Consider the following 22,711-nt stretch of genomic DNA (forward strand, 5'->3'; position numbering starts at 1 on the left):
CAATTCTCTTTTCTCTGGTGGTCACTTATATTGGGGTTATCGGTGTTGTGGATACATTCGTGTTTTGTTCCCTTTATGTTGTGTCTTGTCGAGGTGAATGTTACTCTGTTTGGCCAACATGCTAGAGAATGAGCCACATAACCAGACACCTAGAGAGGAGACTCCATCCACGAACGGGTCAATAATACTCTAGACCAGTAGTTCTCAACCTTTCTAATGCTGTGACCCTTTAATACAGTTCCTCATGTTGTGGTGACCTCCAACCATAAAATGATTTTTGTTGCCACTTCATAACTAATTTTGCTACTGTTATGAATTGTAATGTAAATATCTGATGGTCTTAGGCAACCCTGCTAGTGGTTCTCAACCTGTGGCTCTATCCACTGAGCGGAATTAACCCTTTTCAATCTGGCTAATAACTCATTATATTCTAGTAATGCTTCAGAAGGCTAAGGGACGCCCCCCACCCCCCACCCCCAAGTGCATGAATTTTATGCACTGGGCATCTAGTTATATAATAAAAGTGAATGTTTCTACATCATACTGCTTTCCACTGTGCGATGTTTAGTTACAGTTACATTGTTCCTTATTGGTATAAAAATTAATTTAATTACTATTAACTCATTCTCCATTTAAAAAATAACACAAAAGCAAGTCAATGGTCAATAACCTTTCAAAACATGGTTGCCTCTACATTGACTACCCACTGAGTTCAAGGGTGTGTGTGTGTATATATATATATATATATATATATATATATGTGTGTGTGTGTGTGTGTGTGTGTGTATATATATATATATATATATACTTTTTGCAAAAAATGATTGTATTATAGGATCAGATAAGTAATCATCACAACCTAGAAAGCATGCTTTAGATACTTATTAAACATAGACTTTAAAATTAAGAAAAGCACAAGCTATTCTGATAGCATTTTCAATATGCATGATTTGTTAGTAATTTTTTCTTACTTTATTTAAAAATATGGAAATTTTAGCATCAATAAAAATAAACTACATTTTCAGTAAGTTCTGTTCTTCATAAACTATCCGGTCCTAATTATTCTATAGATGGCACATAATTTACAATAGATCTATGAAATTTGTTTAAGGTTCCAATATTAGTTTTTTTAATATATTTTATATATATATATATATATATATATATATATATATATATATATATATAAATTTATTTTTACATTTAATTTTCAAATGCCTTGCTAAAAAAGAACATGTTTTTATTTATTTGGGAAGACAGGACCATAATATTCCTACTACCCCTAATTACATAACACAGCATATATTTTGAACTAAGAATGCATTACATAATAGATATAACTAAAAAATCAGGCACTCAAGAGGAAAAACAGTTAACCTTATAATGAAGGAGGAAGTGGAGGTAGCAGATAGAAGTGGAGGCTCATACTTGTGACAATGCCAAAGGATCAAGGGGCTTTGTCAGAGGCACCCATTTTTGATAAAAAAACGAACAACTCTAGTTTCCTTGTTTCTTCCTACCAGCTACAACATTGTTTAATAGAATAGAATTGTTGGCTCTGAGAAGGAAGGTATGATGTCAGCCAAAGGTGCCTTGAAGATCCCCATCTTATCTGTTGAGTTGGCAACAGAAATACTAATGTGCAAGTAGGAATATTTTGGCCACAGACTACGAAAACACATCACAACTCACTGATAAAACAATAAAACCACAGCAAGCAAAGATAATTTATAGTGGTTCAAGGAAAAGTCCCAGGACTTGCTATGCTCAGTACAAAGTCAGGACTGAAACTAAGTCTTATTATGATTTCAAATGCAAATGCCTTTGGTCTCTTCATTTATTTGTTCTTTACCTCACTGCACTTGCTTATTCGCCTTGCAACAATGAGCTGGATCATTCCTCGCTTGTTCCCTTCAGTGGACATGGACCTTCTGAGGGTTTCCATGGCATCTTGGTTTGTCTTGCCCAACAGGGATTCTCCATTCACTGCTATCAGCTGATCATTCACCCGAAGTCTTCCATCCTGAGAAGAAAACAGGTAAAAACAACTCTATTGTAAAAAAAAGTTGCTTTCATTTTAGTTTAAAAAAAATAATAACAATAAAATAAAAACAATGCCAAAAAAAAAGAAGAGACAGGGGGACTGGATGACTTTAATCCTAATGGACTTTCCCAGTTGAGTACTAGCATATTGTCCAAGCAGTCACTGTAGTCTTTGTCCATTTCAATCATTTATACATTTGTAAATCAAGTCATTATCATAATCTGTTTACCAAAATAGCATACTAATTCAAAGGATTCAAAGTGATTACTTTATTCCTTCCAGAGACACCCACAAGGTTATTTACAACCCAACACATGCCAAAGCTCAAGGCTATTAGACAAGTGCAGAGAGACAAGTGCCCTTTTAACAAACAACCAGGAAATTTTCTATAGACTGGGAAATAGGATAAATGATCCATAGACAGTAAGGGAGAAAAGAAAAGATAAACCTTTATTTTATGGCAGATCAAAGCCAGAACCTAAACTAGGTCTTTGCATAGATTATCTTAATTTAACTAGAATAATTATGGATTGTAAAATATGTGAGACAAAGTAGTTGAAGCCATGGACACCAACCCAAAGTGAGAGATCACTGATTTTTATTCTAGTTGCTTGATCATGGTTAGGATATTATGGAAAAGAAACCCCACAAACAAAATATTCATTAAGTGCTATAGAATATCAGAATATGCCAACACAAAATATACCACTCTGGCATAAGGATTCTGAGCTAATGGCAACTGAGAAATGACAGACACAACAAGTGTTTTCTGCTCTCCCTTCTGCCTGAACAAAGGACATGTATTTCCTTTATGAAAGTGTTCCCACTTCTCCCAAACCAGGAAAGAAGGACAATGTTCACAACCAGAGATATAGATGGCAAAAAGAATAGTCTGCATAAACAAACCTTACAAAATAAACCTTATCTATCATTAGTTTCCAAGATATAATTACTTTCCCAAAATTTACAGCTCATAGAAGCCCAAACCCCTTTTTCTTTTATTAAACACAACTAGAGGCCTGGTGCATGAAATTCATGCACAGGGAGGGGGGTGTCCTCAGCCCAGCCTGCACCCTCTCTAATCTGGGACCCCTCAAGGGATGTCCGACTACCCGTTTAGACCCTATGCTGATGGGATTGGGCCTAAAGGAGCAGTCAGACATCTCTCTCACAATACAGGACTGCTGGCTCCCAACTGCTCACCTGCCTGCTTTCCTAAATGCACCTAACCGCTTCTGCCTGCCAGCCTGATCACCTTTCCCCCTCAACGCCCCCCCCCCCCCCCCGCCAACCTGATTGATATATAACTGTTTCCCTGCCAGGCTGTTTGTCCCCAACTTCCTTCCTCTGCTGGTCTGTTCCCACTAACTGCCATTCCCTGCAGGCTTGATTGCCCCCAACTACCTTCCCTTACAGCCTTACAGGCCTGGTCCCCCATGACTGCCCTCCTCTGCTTGCCTGATCACCCACAACTGCCCTCCTTTGCAGGCCTGGTTCCTCCCATCTTGTGGTGGCCATCTTGTGTCCACCTGGGGGCAGGATCTTTGACTACCGTAAATAGGGGCAGCCATCTGGTGTGTTGGAGTGATGGTCAATCTGCATATTACACTTTTATTAGACAGAATAGAGGCTTGGTGTATGGGTGAAGGGCAGCTGGTTTGCCCTGAAGGGTGTCCCTGATCAGGGTGGAGGTTCCCTTGGGGCGTGAGGCGGCCTGGGTGAGGGGGCTATGGTGGTTTGCAGGCTGGCCACACACCCCGGTGACCCAAACGGAGGCCCTGGTATCTGGGATTTATTTATCTTCTACAATTAAAACTTTGTAGCCTGGTGAGGAGCCAAGTCTTCTGCTTGCTCCATGGCAACAGCCATTTCTGTTGGGGTTTATTTATCTTCTATAATTGAAACTTTGTAGCCTTAAGCGGAGGCCTACATAGCCAGGGGATGCGGAAAGCTTGGCTTCCTCCATTGCTGGGGAAACCCAAGCCTCCCACGTGTTCTTTCTGTGGCCACAACCATCTTGATGGGTTGATTTGCATTCTCTCTCCTGATTGGCTTGTTGGCATGGCTTGTGGGCGTAGTGGAGTGATGCTTAATCTGCATATTACTCTTTTATTAGATAAGATGTATTGATTGCTCTTTGCTTAAATGGAATATAACCTTCCAAGTCTCACTGTTTCTTCAGTTTACACTTCTTTTCTGTAGAGCCCCAATATATATAAAATTTAAAATATTAACTTCAATAAAATTTTAACCTTTTTCTCCTATTAATCTGGCTTTTGTCTCACAAATTTAACTAATGGCCTCAGAAACACAATCTATGAGGTATAGAAAGTCTGTCCTCCTCTGCAGTGTATACATTTCCAAAATAGATATAGAGGTAAAATTAAAGATTTTGTTAATGGACATACGCTCAATAAAGTTGACATTTGCTTACTTTGGACGCTGCTCCTCCATTAATAATGGACTTGACAAAGATTCCCAAATCCGCATGGTTCTCTTTTGACCGGTTACCTTTGACACTGACACCAAGACCTGCAGATCCTGAATCATTAAGTGGAACTTCAAATGTCAAAAATTCCCTGGTGCCATCTGGTGTGAGAACAACATCCTCTTCGTCTGCTTTCTAATAGGGAACAAAATTGCAAAGCATATTATATTCCAATGTTTCTTCCTCACAATATTTTTAAAGGGATAATGAGCAGTTCTTAATCTTAACAGGCACAGCATCTCCACCAGAGTTCCATGACAAAATCCAAACTAGCAGTGCATCTGTACCCCTTGGAAGGATTCCTGGGGACAGCAGTTATTATTTATATGCAGCATTTATTTAAATATTGAAACAAACCCAAAACAGATTATCAGAAAGATAGGGGAAATATAGTGAAAAGGACTGAAAACATGAATACTCCTAGAGTTGGGGATTATTTTTTTTTTTTTGGGGGGGGGGGGGGGAAGGGGTGGGGAGTGGCGGGGGGAATAGAGAGGCAGGAGGGTTTCTGTTTGTACATGGTGGGGCAAAAGTAGATTTACAGTTTAAAGTAAATGGAACGGAGTTATTTATTAATCATTGTATTATTTTCAATACAAAAAACTATGGACTACTTTTGCCTCATCCTGTATATATTCTAAACCACAGGAGAAAAACAATATACAAATCAAAATAAGTAAATATAACTCATTTGTCCCTTGCTTTTCATTAGGAACTTTCAATGCTATTAATAGTTTTATGCAGAGAAGATTTTTCACAAAACTGTACCAAATATAATGTTAGGACTATAGATACATCCTTAAAGGCCATTTGTAAGCTTCCTGACATAGGAGAACAAAGACCAGGAAAAACTTGCTGGACACCAGGAGTCAGAGTGTAAAGGAATGGAAACTGTCCTGAAGGCACCTGATGGCACACCTGCATTCCATCCACATTCCAAGCCCACCAGCTCACCTCCCAGACCCACTCACAAGCACCTCCCACCAGTGACTTCAGGGAAGGATGAAACTCTAGCTCCTGGTGCTACCATCACTGACCCCGTGTCCCCTTGGCTTGATGCTATGCAACCTTTGGTTATACCATCCTTTATCCCTTCTTTAAATAAATTCAATTTTTCTTTATCCACTCTCTGAGATGGCTATTTAGCCTGCCCAAGTACCACCCATTGTTAACCTTTCACATACTATAGATGGAATTTTTCAAGTGATATTGTTTAAGTAATTAGCTGTATATACAAGCTTTAATGCCATAATTGCAGTCATCAAGGCATAAAAGACTGTTTTAGAATACAATATATTTTAACTTACATAAACTTTTGCACACCTTAACACAGCAAGGAAGAAATGAAAGCTTAAAATCTAATCTAATTAATTGCAGTGAGATGACATATTCTATCAACAAAAAATGCATAGGAACTGACCAATCAAAACCAAATCTGGGTGAACTGTGAGGAGCCAATGGCTGCCTAGGAGGCAGAGCTTTTGACACTGACTGGTTTAGAAACTGACCAATGAGAACCAAATTGGCCAGCAGGGAAAGGTAGCTGGGGCCGAGATCAGGCCAGCAGGGGAGGGTAGTTGTGGGCAAGATCAGGCTGGCAAAGGAAGGGCAGTTAGGGGTGATCAGGCAGGCAGAGGCTGTTGGGGACAAGATTAGGCCAGCAGGGGTGAGCAGTTAGGGGTGATCAGGCAGCCAGGCAGAGGCAATTAGGGGTGATCAGGCAGGCAGGCAGGCAAGCAGACATAGGGGTTAGAGGCAATCAGACAGGCAGGCAGGCAGGCAGAGGCAGTTAGGGGCAAACAGGCAGGCAGGCAGGCAGGCCAGGCAGGCAGGTTAGCCAGCGGTCAAAGATTATAAGAGGGATGTCCGATTGGACAGGGTGCAGGCTGGGCTAAAAGAACCCCTCTTTCCTGTGTACAAATTTCATGCACCGGGCCACTAGTACTGCTAATATTAAAACAGAAAAACTATAGAATAAAGATATAAAATAAGAATAGCTTTGTAAAGATACAGAGCAGAAGCTACATTAATTATACAAAGTAAATAAACTTTGGTATCACAGTAAATATGAATAGTAATAGCTCAAATAAAATCAAGGTATTGGAGAGAAATAAACATTAAGTACTCACATCAAAATACTGATAGCATTTAGTATACTGATAACATAAATATGTTGATGATATCACATATTTAGTATACTGATATCATTAACACATATTTATATACTGATGCCATTGCCACACATTTATTATACTGATATCATTTATCACATATTTAGAATGCTAAATGCTTCATTACAGAGAACTGTTGCAAAGTCTTCTAAGTAAAGGATCTCTTCATTCTGATACAAAGGAGGAGCAAATTTTCTTTCACTTTAATTATTATTTCATACAGATTCTGAACTTTATCAAGTTTCTTGAATCAAATTCTTTCTATAGAATTTGCTCTTCAAACCATATACATAATCATGTCCCTCATATACATACATGTACACTTAAAGTAATTTTTTCCATCAGTGCAACCAGTCAGGTCTTTCTTTGCTCATTACTCTATTGACATTTTGCCCTTTGAATGCCCAGTATATACAGGTCATTTTTACTGAGCATATTAAAACCAAAGAACATGCAGGATAGGCAATTTGCAAGCTATTTACTTCCCATTATCCTCAGAACAGCAGACAAGACACATCCTTCTATCTGCAGTGAGACAGCAAAACCAGACACAAGTCCCAACAAGGCCCAACTTTCCTTCTTCCCCAACAACAGTATGACCCCCAGGTCACTCTGAGTCTACAATGCATCTGCTAACAGAATAAATAAATGTTGATTATATTAAGTAGCAAAAAAAAAAAAAAAAAAGAGAGAGAGAGAGAGAGAGAGAGAGAAATCAGAGCTTCAACATATGGAAATTTTGGTGAGTGTACAAAATAGTAAAGAGATGCCAAAGAAACAGGATTTGATATATACGAGTCCATAAAATTATAGATATGAGTAAAATTGCTGATATGGGGCTCAGAAAAGAAATAAGTGACTCAGCACATATTTTATCACTTGTGAAATATTATTTTATCACTTGTGAAATCTGATTCCTGTTAATATTTTAGCCTTTGGTACTGACACAGAGCTCCAAAACCCCTTCAAATTTTCTTTTTCTTTTTTTAAACGATTTTAAAATATATTTTTTTATTGATTTCAGAGAGGAATGGAAAGGAAGCGATAGATAGAAACATCAATGATGGGAGAGAATCAGTGATGAACAGCCTCCTGTATCCTCCCTACTGGTGATTGCGGCCACAACCCAGGCATGTGGCCTGACCAGAAATCGTACCGCAACCTCCTGGATCAATAGGTAGATTCTCAAATGCTGGGTCATGCCAGCCGGCCAACCCTTAGAATTTTCTGAGTGATTAGAGCATCTTTTATTCTAATGAAGTGATTTTTGGTGGATCATCGGAAAGCTCAAGCCATGATTAGAAGCTTGAAACTTTTATTCCTATCTCCACTCTCCAAAGAGGAAAGCCGAGATAGAAATAAAGTTAATAATCAATCATGCCTACATGATGAAGCCTCCATAAAAATCCCAAAAGTATGGGGTTCAAAGAGCTTCCAATTTAATGAACATATCCACATGCTAGGAGGGTGACACACCTCTACCCACAGGTACAGTAGCTCCTGAGCTTGGGACCTTCCAGACTTCACCCTAAATATTTTTTCAAATGACCATTCATTCACATGCTTTAAAATATCCTTTGTAATAAATCAACAATAGTAAGTAAAATATTTCCCTGGGTTCTGTGAGTTGTTCTAGCAAATTATTGAACTCAAGGAGAGAGTTAGAAGTTGTGTGTAACCTGGGGACCCACTCCTTGACATTGGCATCTGAAGGGGAGACAGTCTTGGGGGACTAAGTCTTTAACTTGTGGGGTCTACAACAACTCCAGGCTAATGTCAGAAATGCTTGGTGTGGAAAAGCTCACACATTTGATAGGTGTGAGTAGAGAAATACAGCAGTTTGTTCCTGCTCATGGCTTTGCGTTAATTTACTGATTTCTCTGCTACTTCCTCTCCATAGAGTTAATATTTTTATTGCATAGGTCATGATAAATTAACAACATGTGAACACTGCCACAGCAAATGGGAAAAAGATATGAATGAGCAATTCACTAAAGATGAGAGGACCAAAAAAATAACTAAAAGGTTCAATCTTACTTGCAATAAGACACATAATCAACAAAAGTTATCAACTGGCTAAAAAATAAATAAGTTATTTTAAGTAATGATATTCAATAATTCAGAAGCACAAGTTCTTCACTGCTAATGAAAATATGAAGTTATACTATATATGAAAGCCAATTTGACAATGCTTATTGCTTAACCTAAAAATATAACTTCTAATAATATGTGATTAAAAAGCTAATTGTGGTTAGGAAAAAAAATTTAACTGTTAGGGTGGACACTGCTATAATCACAATAGCTAAAAATTGAAAATAAGCTTTATGTATAATATTAAGTAGATTAAGATATAACTACACAATGGAATACCATTCAACTATTAAACTGTCCTTTAAAAACACTAGTGAGACAAAATCATCTATAACTAAGAAATTGGGTTTTACCCTGTGGACTATCATAATTTCCAGCACTTCACATTCACATCAACCTTGATATCCTAAACTGTTCAGTGCCTGTCTTTTCACATCGGTAAAAGCTTCATGAGGAAGAGATATACCAGTCTTTCCTTCTGCCTGGGAAGTAACATTTATAAGCTACATGACATATGACTGGGATATAATATATATTATTTACATAGGTAAGAAGAAAATAATTTTTTAAAATGCACATCAAAATTGAGGCACTGAAGTCACAGATTTGCAGGTGATTGGTTGATATTTTTCTCTATTTGACTTAATTTTCTACATCAATATACATTACTTTTGTGCATTATAAACCCCCCATTCTGTACCATTCTTTAACACTCCTTCAAAAACACAGTATGGAAGAGAAGGAAATGTTGGGCGGGGGCTGGTGCTGGGAAGGGGAAGACTGGCTCTTACAAAACAATTACACCATAGTGGCTGCCATTACATTCTCACACCTAACGAAAGTTCTTATAAAAGTGAATATTATAATTAAATATGTTACCATAAATAGTAAACATTTCTGTTTATAATTAAGAAGATGATTTTTAAATATAGAGGTTAGATATTTGCATTAAAAAAATAACTTTCCAGTCATACTTACTCCCAAAGTTGCTTAATGTTAAATATTTTAGTTTATACTATATGTGAAATGAATGTTTATACATATTATTTGTGATAATATTTTAGGGTTAATTTTCCTATTGGCAAAGTTAACAATGTCACATCTGGCTTTATTGTGCTCTTTTCTAATTCAAATAGTGGGTATAAAATTTAAAGAATTTAGAAATGTGTTCCTTGATAACACAAATACTGAAAAACATATGATTCATACCATTGATCTGTAATGTTAAGCTAGAAAAAACCCTTATCCATTCAAAGAAATGTCACACAAACCGAAATTGAGGGCCATTCTCAAAGTAACTTGCTCTTCAAAACTGAAAAATAAATATAAACTAAAGATATATTTCAAATTGAGGGAGAACAAGGAGACATGATTAAGTCTCATGCCTGATCCTAAACTGGAACCTGAACAAGATTTTAATGCTTATGCATTCATTCAAACATTCATTCATTTCTGCATGCTTTTTTACAATGTGTAAAAGTTGGAGAGGGAGGAATGGAAGAAAATTATATATCAAAAAAGCGGGGGAGGGAGGAATGGAAGAAAGTTATATATCGAAAGTGGGAAATTAACAACTGAGAAAAGAGGGTGAAGGGTATACTGAAACTCTGAACAATTCTAAAACTTCTGAAAATTCTGGAATATCACAATAACAATTAAACCTACGAAATTATTCAGAATAGTTTTTCTGTACCTAATATAGTTTTTTTTTTTTAATCAGATATTATTACCAACATAATCTTTAAAATAATCTGAGTTCAACAGCAAGAAGAACCACTAAATTGTAAAGATATCTATTTTGTCACTATACCACAAAAAGACAATAAAAAATAAGATATATTTCCTAAAGAAAAGCGTACTAAACATTAAGAAATCCTTATCTTACTATAGTTATAAAAAGCAATTTCAAATGAAATCCTTAAACATCGACAGATCACTACATGAAAGTCATTACTATTTTTTAATATCATGAAAATATTAATATATTCCAATTTTGCAATAAGAATTTTAAATAAGTGTGAATCATTTGAATAACATTTATCTAATTACTTTATAAGTTTAAGGTAAGTTTGAGCATCTAAAGCACTAGAAATACGGTAGTAAATCCTATATAATAAAGAGCTAATATGCAAATGGTCATCACACATTTATGCCCTCGTGCTGGTGCTGGGGGAGCTGAGGCTGCACCACCAGCCTGGCACTGGGGTGGGGAACCGAGGCTGCACCTCAGCCCTGCAGGGCTTGATGGGTGTGGGGCCGGCCAGGTCTGGGTCTTAAGCAATTTCTAAGTGTACACAGGTAGGCGGGACTTGACTATAAATCAAGTGTGGATGGGTGGGAACTTGACTATGGGTCCCATGGTGAGCCCCAGATTCTGACAGGAGGGGGATTTTCATATACATTTTACTAATTTTCTTTCATTTCTGACACTTCTAATATAAAGAAAGGGAAAATAGCAATATTAAAATATTTCCTCTAATTAATTCCCTTATAATGTGCACAAATTTCATGCACCAGGCCACTAGTGTTTTATAAAATTCTTCGTGACAATAGCAACATTGGACACTCAAAGCCAAATCATTAAGGTCAACATATTTAGTGCATGATAGTATAAATTTTCAACAAAATCTCAAATTATAAAGTTTTGTACACTTTCATCTATGTTCTCTAGATATCAAAGTTAACTTACATTATAAGCCTAAACCTACATCATGGTTTGATGAAGAGTTTATCTCAAAGAATTAGTATAAATTTTTAATAAAGATATAATGACTCAATTTATTTCTCCCTTATGTTCCCCATTTACTTTGGTTCATCTATTTTTTTCCTCATCCCCAGCTTTACTGAGATATAACTGACATTGTGTTACTTTAAAGTATACCACATGCCGATTTCATAAACTTATACACAGAAAAATGATTACCACCATACTATTACCTATCACCTCCAATGCCACATAACAGCCATTTCTTTTGGGGGTAAGAATATTTAGGAACTATTTTTTTTTTTAGCAAGAACTATTTTTTAGCAAGCATGAACACTTTAAACAGCTGATAGCTCAATTTTGAAAATGAAATGTATTTTAATAAACACTGCCTTTATAATTATTAATAATGTGAGTATACATTTTTGGAGACACCTTTATATTCCAGTTTTCATAATTATAATCACCATGCTATACATTAAATGTCCAGAGCTTATTCATCTTATAAGTTTATTCTCTTTGACCAACATCTCCCCTTTCCGTCCAACCCCAGGCCCTGGGAACTACCACTATACTCTCTGTTTCTGTGAGTTTGGCTTTTTTAGATTCCATATGTCAGTTATACATGTATCAAACAGTATTTATCTTTCTCTCTCTGACTTATTTCACTTAGCATAATGCCCTTATGGTAGATACTGTTGTTGCAAATGGTAGGATGTTCTTCTTTTTCATGGCTGGATAATATTCAATTTTATGTGATATTCCACATACACATATCATCTTTTTTAATAATTCATCTGTTGATATATCGTTAAGTCTATCCGTAACTTGCCTATAGTGAATAATGCTGCAACAAAAATGGGAGTGCAGCTTGCTCTTTGAGATCCTGATTTCATTTCCATTAATAAATAGGATGTCTGAAAAAATGTATGTATACACTTTGAATAATTGTAAAGGTAGTGTTTATTAAAATACATTTCATTTTTAAAATTGAGCTATCAGTTGTTAGAGAGTGTATACATTTCGGAAAGATACCTTGTATACTCAGAAGTAGACTTGCTAGAACCTATGGTATTTCTATTTTTAATTTTATGAAGAATCTTCATGCTGTTTTCTCTAGTGGCTGCATGAACTTACTTTTCTACAAACAGTGAACAAGGATTCTCTTTTCTCCATATGGCCACCAATAGGTTATCTCTTGTCTTTTTGATAAGACATTCTTCTAACAGATATGAGATAATATCCTGTGGTTTTGATTTGTATTTCCCTAATGATTAGTTGAGTACTTCTTCCTAACCTGGTGGTCACTAGTATGTCTTTTTTGGGGGGAAAATGTATTCAGACCCTCTACCAATTTTTTTACCAGATTATTTTTTTTGCTAATGAGTTTTATGAGTTCTTTATGCATTTTAAATATTAACCTAACAGATTTATGATTTGCAAATATTTTCTCATACTCCATAGATTGCCTTTTAATTCTGTTAATGCTGTTGTTTCCTTTGCTGTGCAGAGCTCTGTATTTAATTTAGTCCCACTTATTTATTTTTTCTTTTGTTGGCTTTGCTTTTGGTATCTAATCCAAAAAACAAACAAAAATATATTGCTGAGACTGATGTGAAGCAGTTTACCCCAAAAGTTTTCTTCTAGGAGTTTTATGGATTCAAGTCTTACATTCAAATATTAATCCACTTAGAGTTGAATATGAAATTGGTGGCCAAATTCATTCTTTTGCATTCAGTAATCAAATTTTTCCAACACCATTTAGTGAAGAGAATGTTGTTCCTCACTGCTCTTTTGTCATCAATTAATTGATTATATATGCATGGGTTTATTTCTCAACTTTCTATTCTGTTTCCTTGATCTATGTGTCTGTTTTTATGTCAAAACCATATTGTTTTTATTACTATAACTTTATAATATAGTTTGAAATCAGGTAGTGTGTGCCTCCAACTTTGCTATTCTTTGCTTTGGCTACTTGGGGTCTTTCATAGTTCCATGTACATTTTAGGATTTTTTTTCTATTTCTGTGAAAAATGCTGAAATGTTGATAGGTTGCAATGATTCTGTATTATCATATGGGTAAAACAAATATTTTAACAATACTAATATTTCAAATCCATGAATATGGACTATCTTTCCATTTATTTGTGTCTTCAACTTCTCCCAATATTGCCTTATAATTTTCAGCATTCAGATCTTTTACCCCTTGGTTAAGTTTATTCCTAACTGTATTTTAGTCTTTTTTTAATGCTATTGCAAATGGAATTTATTTCTTCAACTGTTTTCTGAATTTACGGGGGCAGAGAGTCAATATGGTAACATTTGCTTGATTTATTACAATCATCAGTCAACTGAACCCATTAGTAACCATGCTTATTGCCTTGCTCATTAAATTTCTAAATCAAGGCTATTCATTCCTTCTGAAGTTAGCTTATCAAGATGCCTTCTGATTTTCAGGAAGGTTCCCCAAAATCCCCAATAAATCCCTGCAGTTTCTGTAAGAAGCCACTAACTCTTTCTGGAGTTCATTTTGACATGATATTTAACCATAAAGTAAACATGTCTTATTTCTATGGTCTAGTAACATCTAAAAATTGTAATATTTTCTAAAGTTCTACTTTAATCCAATAGCCCTGAATTTATTTAACATACAATTATATTCTTACCTCGATCTTAACGAAGAGTTTTGTAGGGCTTACTTAGTATGCAGGTTTGCATTAGTCCAGGAAGAAAGTGACATTTGGGGAAGTAAAGGCCTGAGCCAACAGGTAACTTCACTACCTTATTCTAATGTTAATTTTAGGTATCAATTTAGAGGGTATTTATGAATGACATTAAATATTTAAATTGGTAAACGTGAATAAAACAGATTGCCCTCCACTATGTAGGTGGACCTCATCCAATCAGTTAAAGGCCTGAGCAGAAAAGAAAGGCCTCTCAGAGCAAAGGGTGAATTGTCAAACAGACTGACTTTGTTCTTCATCTGTACCACTGTTCTACTGGGTTACAGCCTGCCAGCCTTAGGAATAGAACTGGAATAGAGCCCTCCTGGGTCTTGAGCCTTACTAGCATCCACAATTACACAAGCCAATTCATTACACTAAATATTGAATATATTTCTTTATATACACACATTCTACTGGTTTTATCTGGAGAGCTCTAATATATCCATGAATATCTTATCCGAGTTGGACATTCACATGAGTGTCCGATATCAAGTGAATAAACTTTTCAAAGGCAAAGAGTTTGTTCATGATGTGGAACACGTGACATTGAGACTTTGCTGAATAATTCAGCTTTCTGTCCCATTCTGAATTAGGTAACCTAAAACCAGTTTCTAATTTCCCACTCTCATTAATGAATACAATATTTCAACAATGTAGAGGAAATTTACATCACAAAAGTTAAAAAAAAAAAGTCTATTAGCAACTATTATGCAGTTACCCTAATCATCAACCTTAATACTCTTATTAATTTCTCAGACTAAATCAGTTATGGATCATTGAGAAAAATCAGTCTACAAAGTCATTGAGCTTTAGGACTTATCTGTTCTCAAGGTGCTTACAATAACATGACAATTTAAATAATAGAGAATTCCAACACTTAAATTAATGTAATGGTTAGTCATCACATGGTATAAAGAGTGGGAGAGGCCCTGGAAGTCAATTTGCTAAATTAAAATTTTAACAGAAAGCTTTTCACAACCCAAAATGGTACTCTATATAGAGCAAGAGCAAAGATATGAGGACATGTTTTGAAAAGAAAACATTTGAAAAAAAAGACTGCATGCTTTTTCAGTTTGCTAGGAAAACTCACCTCAGGGGAAAAAAAAAATTCCATTTGTAATTGGAACTCCCAGGCAGCAAGCATATGTATAGTACTACTTTTGTTAAGGTGACGGAATTGTCATTATCTCTGGCATGCTCTCATGGATACACAGGGCTTGTGGGTGAGGAATGGATTAGAATGGACCATGAGATTCTCACTGGAATAAATACCACACTTAAAAGTCCATGCTGCTGCTTCCCCTTAGTGATTGAAAAGTTCAGGGCTAATCACCAATGCCCTCACTAGCACTGACTAAATATTTTGAAAGAACATACTATCTTCATTGCTTAGAGCATCATGTTTATCTCAAACTGTCATAAACATTGACTGATGTAGTTTATGTCTGAAATCATTCTGTTTTCCAGAAATTTCTATTTTATTAAGATTCTAACAACAAAGAATGTTCTTTACCCGGGGATTACACTAGAAAATATTGCCCCCATGTAGCATTTCTTTTGGTTATTGCTATACAGAAGTATTCAAATGCACACATTCATACACAAATAATCTACCACCCATTTACTATCTAGGGACATGTGGCTTCTTCCGGCTCGCACAGCATTCTTCCTTCAAAGTTAACAAAGAGATTTTCACATGTCTCATCTTAAAATGTTTGGTGTTTTTTTTGGTTTAATTTCAGAATCAACTGGGACTTATTTTACAGTATGGTGAGATAAAAAAGAAATCGAACTTTTTAAATTGAATGGCAAACTAATTGTTTTAAATATTAAAGAAACCATCCTTTACCATTATTTTGAAAAGCCACCCTTAACATACATCTACACAGAAGGTCTATATCATCACTAGTAAGTATTTTAGTTATAGAATACTTTTTTTCACAATTTTAAAATAGTATAAAAATCATTCTTGTGCCCACTTTATTCTTTATAATCAATCTGTTCAACTTCCCTCACTTTTCAACCCACCCCACCACACACACACACACACACCACCACCACCACCAGGATTCTGACTGGCTGTCACTTATCTATTGACTTTAGAAATAAAAAATTAAGACTATAATTTTCTACAACCCATACTTATGAATGTATTTTATCAAGATTGTTAACTGATTTTCCTCACAGGTCTGATTAGCCATCCATCTTTGTAATTATGAAATCTTCATGACACTGTTTCTAATTTATTTTTAATTTTTCCAACTAAATCTAAGTTATAAGTTATATTATAACTTGGTAGTTATAAAAACTAAAATACTAATTAGTGATGATAGAACCACAAGCACTGTGCTTTAAAATATTGTGTAGGTTTTAAACATTTTGTTTGATTAGATTCAAATTTGCTTATTTATGAATCTGTAAAGAAAATCAAACCTGCTAATTATGTTATTCAAATTCTTCATATCCTTACCATTTTGGGTCTACCTAATATGACAATTTTTGAAAATATATATTAGCATCACCATGTGGCTATGGTTTTGTTAAATTTTCTTTCTCCTTATAAGAATTTAGAAATGATGCTTTGTGTTATGTTATTTAATGCGTAAAAGGCCCTGTTAGAATGTTGCCAAATGGCTTGGTGCACAAAATTCCTGCACATTAAAAGGGGTTAGAGGAAATAATTTAATATTGCTATTTGTCCTTTCTCTATAATAGAAGTGTCAGAGATGGAAGAAAATTAGTAAAATGTATATGAAAACCTTCCTCCTGGCAGAGTCTGGGGCACACCACGTGACCCAGATTCAAGTACCCCACCCACATGAACCTCAAAATCACGTGAGACCCAGTCCTGGCCACGTGCCCCCACCCCCATCCCGCCCCATTGGGCTAGATCCAGACCCAGCCAGTCCCACCCTTGTCAAGCCCCACTGAGAAGGGGGCATAGCCTCAGATCCTCTGGCCCTGTGCCAGGATGGGGAGCGGGGCCTGAGGTCCCCCAGCCCATACAAGGGCAGTGGGCATGCCTTAAGGTCCCCCATCAAACCCGGGTGGATGGATGGCATGGCCTGAGGTCCTCCATCAAGCTCTGCCAGGTGTGGAGGTGCAGCCTCAGGTCCACTGGCCCAGCACCAGGAGGGGGGCACAACCATCAAGCTCCACTAGCAGGGGGCGTAGCCTCAGGTCCCCCGTTAAGCCCTACTGGGTGGGGGGCACAGCCTGAGTTCCCCCTACCCAGCACTGGGGATGCACTTTGAGGTCCCCTGTCAAGCCCCCCTGGGTGGGGGCACAGCCTGAGGTTCCCTGTCAACCCCAGCCAGGCAGGGGGGCACAGCCTCAGGTCCCCTGGCCCAGTGTTGGGGTGGGGGCATGGCCTGAGGTCCCCTGCCCTGGTGCTGGGGTGGAGTGTGCGGCCTGAGGTCCCCGGTCAAGCCCCATGGGGGTGGGGGAGGGCATAGCCTCAGGTCCCTGATTGCTCATTAAGGCTCCTTATGGGAACTTGGCCTCAGCTGTGAGTGCAGCCATCTTTGTGACAGTGATGGTCAATTAGCATATTCCCTGTTTATTAGATAGGATATAAACACTTTTTCTTTATTTTTCCATGCAGGGCATCCATGCTAAAAAATTATTTTCACAACTTGCCGAAACCGGTTTGGCTCAGTGGTAGAGCATCGGTCTGCAGACTGAAGGGTCCCGGGTTCGACTCCAGTCAAGGGCATGTACCTTGGTTGCGGGCACATCCCCGGTAGCGGGTGTGCAAGAGGCAACTGGTCAATGTTTCTCTCTCATTGACGTTTCTAGCTCTCTACCTCTCTCCCTTCCTCTCTGTAAAAAATGAATAAAATATATTTTTAAAAAAATTTATTTTCACAACTCATTTGGCATGTCTTACTTTCATTGTGTCAGCCTGGTAGAACTCAACATATTCTTTTTACTAGAGACCTGGTGCAGAAAATTTGTACATAGGAGGGTGGAGGAGCCCTCAGCCTGGCAGGACCCTCTCCAATCTGGGACCTCTCAGGGGATGTCCAATTGCCGGTTTAGGCCTGATCCCTTCGCTGGCTCCTAACCACTCACCTGCCTGCCTGCCTGATGCCCCTAACAGCTCTCTCCCACCAGCCTGACTGACCCTAACCACCTCTGCCTGCTGGCCTGATCACCCCTAACCACTCTGCCTGCCAGCCTGCCTGATTGCCTCTAAAAGCCTCTGCCTCAGCCCTGCCACTGTGGCTTTGTCCAGAAGGACTTCCAGAAGGACTTCCAGAAGATGTCCGATCTATCTGGTCTAATTAGCATATTATCCTTTTATTAGTACAGATTTCCAGTCTGTATATATTAGGGTTTGTTTTCTAAAGAGAATACAACTAGATTTGCATTTTAATCCATGTTGGGAATACTTACTTTTATTAAATTACCTGTTAATAATAGGCTAATATAATTTATACTAAAATACCTCTGGGTTATTAAGAAAACTAGTATATTTAGCCTAATTACTGACATTTTACTTTTCCTGATTATGAGACATTTCTATTGTACTTTTAGCACTGCCTATTTTTTCTGTGTCTGAATCAAGTTTTGTTTTTGTTTTGTTTTTTCACTTTGTAGCCACTTAAAGCATTTCGCAACTGATGAAGTTCTTTAGATATATGTTAAACTATCAGACTCACCAACTTTTGGTCTCTCTTATGCAGTTAATAGAAAACTAATCTAATTTATCTCCCTTTTTTGTCTAACCAAAAATGAGCATGCAAAATTCTATATTGGGGATAGTAACAGTAAATCGCCTTAAGACAATACCACTTTGGAATTTAATAATATGTGCCAGGAAAAGGGAGGACAAGTTAACTTCATAGTTACTTAATTAGTAAGAAGTTAGTGCCATTTATGTTTCAAACATCTCTGCATCCTGAAAAAGACAAAGTTCTTACCATTTCTTTTGGAATCTGCATCCGGCTTGGCTCTGCATTCTAGAAGAATTGGGAAAAAAAAATAAATACAAAACTGACCAAAGCCATCTTCAACACACAGGGACATAAAGCTTTAGTTGAAAGAAAATCATGGCTTCTAAAATCCACAAAATAGAGTATGTTTATATTTTGGTTGATGTATTACACCGTCTTCCAAACTTTCACTGCGATGCTTATGTTATCTTCTGGGCGAAGGGGGTTAAGAAATTTTTCTAGATGTATGTTTTTAATCGCTCATTCACAGTACATCATCAACTTAATACAGAAAGAAAAACAAATCTCAACAAAGAGCTTTTCTATTTCATAGCATTATTTCTAATTTATTTTTAATTTTTCCAACTAAATATATTATAAGTTATATAACTTGATAGCTAGACCAGGTAATGACAGTGTGAACCTAAAGCATTATACTTAAAAATATTACAAAGATTTTAAATGTGATTTATTTCATATATTATAGAGTAGATTTAATTACAGTAACAAGGTTGATTAATTTAAAATCTACATATTGATAAAAGTATTTCATTGTAAACACAGAATTTATACACAGACACCCCAAACCAATGAAGAGTTTGGTCACTGGATTAAAGACCATTTTATGCCCTCTTTAAGTTTTTAGAATTTTATTCTTTTAAATCATGACAAGCAGATGCAAAATTAGTAACAGACTGACAGCCTACTGGCTCACTCCTTAATGAAACACTCAAAGGCAATAAATTAAATAACCAAAAAAAAAAAAAGTAGGTAGCAGAAGGGGAAAACAGAAGCCTGTAATATCAAAATTAGACAAGAAGAACCTAAATAACCTTAAGCTGACTGTATGTTGGCACTAACTCTGGAAAGGCTGCTTAAGAGCGTGTGCAAGCTTTGGCAATCTAATAATGCTATTACCCAAGCTCTCATACTGAGGAAAAATTAAAGCTTCATCAAAACATATCCAAATCTTAGTTTTGCTTTAAATGCAAATTTACAACTTAATAAAGACATCTCCAGATTTAGGATCAGGTGGCATTTTAAGCACAAAATTGGATAACAGTGTGGAGGAAAGAGTAATGCATTAAACATTTTAAAATAGAAATTATTAAAAATCTACTTAAAACAAAAGTGGTCACTTTTCATTTTTATCAAAATCTGAAATTTCTACAAAATCACAAAAAATTGGATCTGTTAGTAACCATGAGATCGGATATTCTTATAACTAAAATTTATCTGACACAATTTTATTCACCATGACACATCCATACTTGAAGTATCAGCTTACGAGATTTTAGGGCTATAAAACAAATTAGGACCTGTGCTCCTAAAACCTTGCCACTTTAGTATATATGAACTGTTTTATAGATAAAGCTATAAAGCTAGCAGAAAGAGATGTCAAATGTTGTAAAATGACCCAGCTCAAATATTTTTGAAATATTTAAAATACCATTTGTACTTGAAGTAAAACAATTCTCACCACATCAAAAGATAAAGGTGATTCCTCAAATTACATTGTTTTCATATATAAGCTAGAGGCCCAGTGCATGCATTCATGTACAGATGGGGGCAGGCCTGCCAGCCCTGCCCAGTTGGGGCAGATCGGGGCTGGACCTGTAGGGATCAGGAGTTGGCGGGAGGTTGGCCAGCTGGCTGGCCCCAATCTGGGCCCAATCAGGGCTGGGCCAGCTGTAGGTGATTGGCTGGCTGCCCTGCCACTGACTGGGGTTAGAGGGCTAAATGGGGGTGGGGCCGGCCATTGGGAGGGGCTATAGGCTGGCCAGTGCCATTCCCGAATGGGGTTTGGTGTGCTGATCAGGGGCCAGCGACCTGAGGGAGGGGCCATGAGTAGTTGGTCAGCTGGTCCTACCCCTGATTGTAGTGGGGCTGGGTAAGGAGAGGGGCTTTAGGAGATTGGCCAGCGGGCCCACTCCTATTTGGGTGGGGGTGTGATCACGAATGAGGTGGCCAGGGGGAGAGGCTGTAGGAGGTTGGCTGCCCAGCCCTGCCCTCTATTGGGGTGGGGGTGTGATCAGGGGCTGGCAGGTGGGGAAGGGGCTGTGGGCCTATAGTGGTGGGGCAGGCTGATGAGGGTGGGGCTGGGAGGGTAGGGAGGGGACAATTGGCCCATCCCACTCTTGATTGTGTTGGGAGAGTCCAATCAGGGGCAGGACGGCAGGGGGGAAGGGCCACAAGTTTTGCTGGCCACCCGCACCCCTGATAGGGCTGGTTCGCTGGCCACTGTGGTCATCATAATAACAGGTCGTTATGGCCATTATGATAGCTGGCTTCTTATATTTTATCTAATGAAGAGAGAATATGCTAATTGAACCTCATGCCATCGCAAAGATGGCAGCACCCTCAGCCAATAAGGAGGGAAAATGCTAATTGACTGCCCCACCATCAAAGACGGTGGTGCCCACCGCCACAAGATGGTGGCACCCAGTCCCTTCAGCCATGCCTGCCCCCGGATTCACCCAGTCACCTCAGTCCCCCAGACCCTCCGGGCCAGCCTGAGAACCAGACAAACTTTGGATGATGGCTACCTAGCGGCCCTGGGCCACCTGAGGCTCAGGTACCAAGGCCATCAAGGCTTGCACTGCCGCAGTAGAAGCAGCAGAGGTGTGATGGGATGTCTAATTGCCGGGTCACCTCCCACCTTTGAGGGCTTCCGGACAGGAGGGGCAGGTGAGCGAGGGACCACCCCTCTCCAGTGCATAAATTTTCACGCACTAGGCCTCTAGTATATAGAAAAACTTTGCCCTTTTTGCAGAAAAACACTTAGAATTATGTTAACTTAATATACATATTTCCTTTTCACCAGTACTACATAAATACCCTTATCTAATATTTAGATGTGTTGATATATGCATAAAATTGAAACAGGCCCTAACCGGTTTGGCTCAGTGGATAGAGGGTTGGCCTGCAGACTGAAAGTTCCCAGGTTCTATTCCAGCCAAAGGCATGTACCTTGGTTGTGGACACATCCACAGTAGGAGGTGTGCAGGAGGCAGCTGATTGATGTTTCTCTCTCAAAGTTTTTAACTCTCTATTCCTCTCCCTTCCTCTCTTTATAAAAATCAATAAAATATATATTCTTTAAAAAGTGAAACAGTTTGCAAAAAAAAATATTTTTTTCATTTGATTTATGTTATTTGCAATAATGTTTATGTTAGTAACTAATGGTCATGGGCTTACTGACACTGAAGTCTTTTTATTTGCAATAACAATATTTTAAAGGTATTCCATTTCATTAAAGAAGCAAGCATCTTTATTTGCTTAGCTACATGGTCCATGAGAATCTGAAATCTGAAGGTTTGTCATAGGTAGTAGAGAACACAGCAAGATTTCACCAAGAGACTTTGAAGTGAGACAGTAATGTAATAATCAACATCACTGTATTCAATAGGCCATCTGAAATCATTCAGTAATTAATAAACATTTGCTGTAGTAGAAAATATCCCTGCAATCTTATTTTTAAATAACCCTCCACTCAACATTGTAGACATCTATTTCTAAACATGAAGAAATTTGAGAAAAGAATGCCTGA

General features: G+C 37.6%; 1 protein-coding gene across 28 annotated transcripts in view; it reads right to left on the reverse strand.

Moving 5' to 3' along the window:
- PARD3 (par-3 family cell polarity regulator) overlaps positions 1-22,711 on the reverse strand; it is a 562,402-nt gene that overhangs the window by 273,872 nt on the left and 265,819 nt on the right. For all 28 annotated transcript variants that reach the window (XM_084876589.1, XM_084876591.1, XM_084876586.1 and 25 more), the window contains exons 12-14: positions 19,150-19,188; positions 4,479-4,667; positions 1,853-2,023 (exon numbers count right to left, since the gene is read on the reverse strand). In XM_084876589.1, coding sequence (XP_084732715.1) covers positions 1,853-2,023; positions 4,479-4,667; positions 19,150-19,188 — 399 coding nt within the window. The remainder of the gene's footprint in view (positions 1-1,852; positions 2,024-4,478; positions 4,668-19,149; positions 19,189-22,711) is intronic.

This window comes from Pipistrellus hanaki, assembly GCF_964339955.1.
Source record: "Pipistrellus hanaki genome assembly, chromosome: 1".
Taxonomy (NCBI): domain Eukaryota; kingdom Metazoa; phylum Chordata; class Mammalia; order Chiroptera; family Vespertilionidae; genus Pipistrellus; species Pipistrellus hanaki.